At 44.9% G+C, this 4,592-nt stretch overlaps 1 protein-coding gene across 2 annotated transcripts in view; it reads right to left on the minus strand.

Annotated features, from left to right (window-relative positions):
• Positions 1–2,001: 2,001 nt before the first annotated feature.
• cnot4a (CCR4-NOT transcription complex, subunit 4a) overlaps positions 2,002–4,592 on the minus strand; it is a 15,364-nt gene continuing 12,773 nt past the window's right edge. For both annotated transcript variants that reach the window (XM_007546644.2, XM_007546643.2), the window contains exon 13: positions 2,002–4,112. In XM_007546644.2, the coding sequence (XP_007546706.1) occupies positions 3,781–4,112 (332 nt within the window). In that variant the 3' untranslated portion in view covers positions 2,002–3,780. The remainder of the gene's footprint in view (positions 4,113–4,592) is intronic.

Here is a 4,592-nt window from a genome sequence, read left to right on the forward strand (position 1 = left end):
ACCTACCCCACGCCACTAGAGGCAGTACCAACCCCGAAAAGATGTGACTAAGGAGTAGATTTAGACTATAGCACTTGGTAACGTGATCATCTGCAGCAAGTGATGGCAAAACGGGGCGTCATCACGACTTTACACAAGTGTGTCTTCACCTCCGCGGCAGAGGCTCCGCCGAACCCCTGGGGTTCGATCGAACCCAGGTTAAGAACCACTGCTTTAGAGTGAAGTATTTGTGAATCTCAATCTATGTTTTAATGATTCTTAGCCAGTAGAAAACTGACATTTTAATATTTGAAACAGTGGAAGCTTTTGGAAGCAGGCACTCATTTACCAGGATCAGTAAATAGTTATAATTGCTTATGGTGCATTTTTTTAATTGTCTGGACATGAAACTGACGGATGTTTTTTTTTTTTTGTTTGTTTTCTTGAGTGCTAATATTGTCCCGTGATTGAATGACACCCTGGGCGGTGAGCCATATGACCCATATTGAACAGAGCCACCAGTGCAGGTTTCCTCTGATTATGGAAACATTATTACAGACACTGATCTACAAATTAATGTGTTTTACGCTTGTGGGTTTTTTTTTCTTTTTTTTTCTCAGTCTACAAGCAGAGCTTTCTCTTCATTATTTTGTCATGTATTTTACAACTCTTCACTGCACATCTCCTGGTCAGCCTAAACTCTTAAAGTATTAAAACAAAGTTTCAGTCACTTTTTAGTGACGTGATCATCATTGTAACATTATCCAACCTGATTAAAAGCAAATAAAAAAGGTGAGTCGTCTGGTCATTTGTGTATTTTTTGATGCAATAATTCTGGCGAATGCCAAAGATTAACAGGACTGAATGAATGAATGAATGTAAATTCTACATTTAAGTACAGCTTTTGTGGTAATTAAGTTTAACTTTTAGTCAGATTTTTGCTGTTACAATAAGCAGCATTAAGGAACACATTGCACTCAGTTTCTGTTATATCGGGTTGACAATTATTTTCTGTGATTTGTCACTTTCTTCTTGGTATGAAGAGGGAGAGGCCCTTTCTTTCTCTCAGGTGCTGCTCAAAATGGGAAAGACAAGAAAACTTGTCATTGAATTGATGAAGTCCAGCTGGACTGTAACTGATCGCTTCATCAACACACAAAGTGGTTTTGGTTAGAAACGGAGATGAAGTTGTGGGAAAACACATCAAGCCCATTGATGTGTAAATGGTCTACGGACCAGTTTCTGTTCCAAAGTCCGTAAGAACCCTGTTAGAGTGAACTTTTTGAAATACAGGCGTGTTTTGGAAAGAAATCAAATGGTCTCTGCCAGAAAGAAAACAAGGTACATGTCCAAAAAAGTAATCAGATCCAGAACACCGCTGCTCATATTCTCACTAAAACCAGAAAAATAGAGCAGATGGCCTGAGTTTCAAAGTCTGGATCCCTGTAGCTCAGAGAATAGCCTTTAAAATACTGTTGGTTTATAAAAATCACTGAACGGCTTGGCACCACAATACAGTTTGGGGCAATTGAAGACGATCCGTTTTAAGGTTTTAAATGTGGATGCCACTGTGCAGTTATTTTTAATTTTGAAAAACTTTGAACTACCCACCAAATATATCTAATATCGGTGTCCATAAGATGCATTCACCAGGAAGACTGCAGAGCTGCAAAACCAAAGTACAGAACATGCTCTACTTACTGCAGCGCTGCCACCCTGAGGGGGAAGAAGTCACATTTAATTAAAAGATAATTCTGATATGCATTTAGGTGAGCAACTAAACAGGACTAGGAAATGTGCCTCCTAAAATATCGTACTATTAAAGTGTTTCGCCGTCACCTTGTAACTGCTGCAGAGGCTAAAACTATGAGAGGAAACAATCTGCCTCCTAGTGGCAACCAGAAGAAAAACACCAGATTGATCTTAATCTGGATAAAACTTCCCCGGATCGCCTTCAGACGGTGCAGCATACTTTAACGGATAATATTCAGGATTAGAACAAAACATCAGGGAATCACAAGCTCTTGAGTTTTCAGTTTTATTTAAGGTTTATTTTTTCCAGACCTGCAGAGGACAGTTCATTTCCGTTAAGCGCCTCAAAGTTGTTGTTTTTTTTTTTCCTTGCAACATCATGTTAAAAACCCACTGAATGACGACTGTGTTGATTTCTCCTGGATGAATTTGTTCATCTTTGTGAATACTGTTAAATAGGGAACAGCGAGGGAGAGACGGTGGGAGGTGGGAAAGGTGTGGGGGGGGGAGGGAAAGGAGAGAAGGGGGAAAATAGGGGACAGGGGGCAAGAGAGAGAAAAGACAGAGCGAACACGAATCAGAATTAAGACTTCAAAAAAGGTGGAAGGAAAAAAAAGGCAGCGGTCGGAGAGGTTGATCTCATTTCTAAAGGCTGAGGGCTCCTTGATTTATTACTACGGTACTCAGTACGGTCTTTGCAGCACCTTGCTTTGGGACGCGCGCTTGCATACAGCTGCCGAGGGTCGCATGAGAAACTGCGTAACTCTCGGCAGTCGGTAACGCTCCGGCTCCGCTCTCTCTCTCTCCCGCTTCTATTTTTAAGGCCTCGTTTGAAAGCCCTCGAGGATCGAACGATGGGACCCCGCTGACCTCTTTACTACCCTCGTTTGGATCTCTTGACGTTTCCTCTTCCATCTGGTCACTGGCCGCCCACCCCCTCTTTATCTGGTGGCTGTTCGTGTTAGGGCTAGCTATTGTAGGTACCACACAGTGGCACTGTGAGTAAAGAGTCTAACCCTAGTGCTCAGGATGTGTGCCATGATTTCCCACAGCCCCTGGCTCCCTGCGGAAAGGCACTGCTCTATCCTCTGATACAGAGGTTCAGCAAAACTCTCCCACAAGCAGAACGCGGGGGGCCCATGGGAGCCCCTTTACTAAAGAGAGTATGAGCCAAGTGGCCTCTGATGCGGGCCATTTGTGTCCGTACCTAACAGGGAGCCCATGCATAGCCTGTGCCCTAAACTCCTGCAGCATCTGAAAACGCTCTCCAACCCGATCTCTCTTTTTCTTTTCCCCCCACTCCTCCCTCCCTCCCTGCCCTTAATAGTTTATAAAACCCACTCTCGTGTAATTCATCTTTCTCTCTCTCTCACCTCGACCAATCCCCAACGAGGCTGTAAGGTTGAACCGTTTCAGTCTCCTGCTCAGACGGGGCAGGGCAGGAAGGGAGAGGGGCGGGGGGAGAGTGAGCGTCTTTGGGGCAAAGCTTCAAAGAGCAGATTCACAGCTTGCTTCATTTCTCAAAAAAAAAACTAATCATGACTTCAACTTTCCAAAAAACACAAATGTTATCATGCTTAATCATGTTATTTTATTCATTTTCTTTTATATACGTTTAAAAAGACCTCACTTCTGCTAATTTGTTTCTTTTGCCAGTTTGTGGAGTTAGCTCGTGTGTCACCGCTGGGCACTTTAACGCTCTACTGATTCTTGTGCTTTCTGCTAGACGGTAAAGCTGCACAACGAATCCCACGTTACGCCCAGAACTAGGTCTAAAGGGGCGGCGATGGCGGCAGACGAAGGGAACTGGATGACTATGTGCCACAAACGAAAACAAAAAACCAAACAGGCCTTCAGAGTAGACACAAAGGAAGAGAAAAAAGAAGAAAGCGAGTTTGTTATTTTGTTAATTTTTCATACTCTGCAGATTGGTGTGTATTGCATTGGGAGAGAAGGGAGAGGGGGACAGGATGAGTGGGTATAAAGTGGGGTGGGCGGGGTGGGGAAGAGGGGAGGGGGGGGTGGGATAGGATGTCTGCTCCAGTCTATTCAGTGGCGATCCACAGCGGCACTCTGTAGTAGCTCTGTGGCGGGCTGTCCTGGGGGTCTGAAGGCGGTCTGGAAGCCTGGTGGAGGGGAGTGGAACTGACCGGTGGGGTTGGCTGTGGGAGGGGGCAGGTAGGGAGCCCAGCCGCTGGGGGCTCTGTGGTGGAGGGGGAGGTGGCCGTCGAGAAGGCCGCTGTGGAGGGGCTGTGGGGGGGCGGGCACCGCGGAGCTGGCTGGACCGTCCATCTCTGTTAGCGCCTGCAGGGACTTGAGCCAGTGTGGCGGGTTGTCGTCTTGGAGACAGTCTAAACTGCTGCCGGCCGAGGCGGGGATGCCTGCGGTGGAGAGACAAGTGACAACGGCGCTTCAGACTTTCGGCTGGAACAGAAAAGCCGGTCTTTTCAGTCACACATTTGGAAGAAAGACAAAATATGGATGTGCAGTTTTTACACCGCGGAATCGTCAGGGGTTGGTGGCAACTTGAGGAATATAAACATCCAAATGATTGGCTGGTAAAACGGGAAATGTCATTTCCTTTAACCAGAGATTTTTTATGTTTTTACACTAATTCTGTTTGAGAAAACAAAAGATGAGCAACTTGTTACACCTTCATCTGAGACGAACATGAAAACCACAATATATATAGATTTTACAGAAGATTTTCTCAGTTTCCTTCAAAATACTGTTAAGCTCTCATCCCCTGTTGTGGGTTTATTCTTACAAACACACAACCGATCAAAGCTGTCTCTTGAATTACGAATGGAAAATTTGATCACTGGCAAAAAAAACAAACAAAAAAACCCTGTAATGTCGCA

Source organism: Poecilia formosa, unplaced genomic scaffold, assembly GCF_000485575.1.
Source record: "Poecilia formosa unplaced genomic scaffold, Poecilia_formosa-5.1.2 Scaffold17, whole genome shotgun sequence".
Taxonomy (NCBI): domain Eukaryota; kingdom Metazoa; phylum Chordata; class Actinopteri; order Cyprinodontiformes; family Poeciliidae; genus Poecilia; species Poecilia formosa.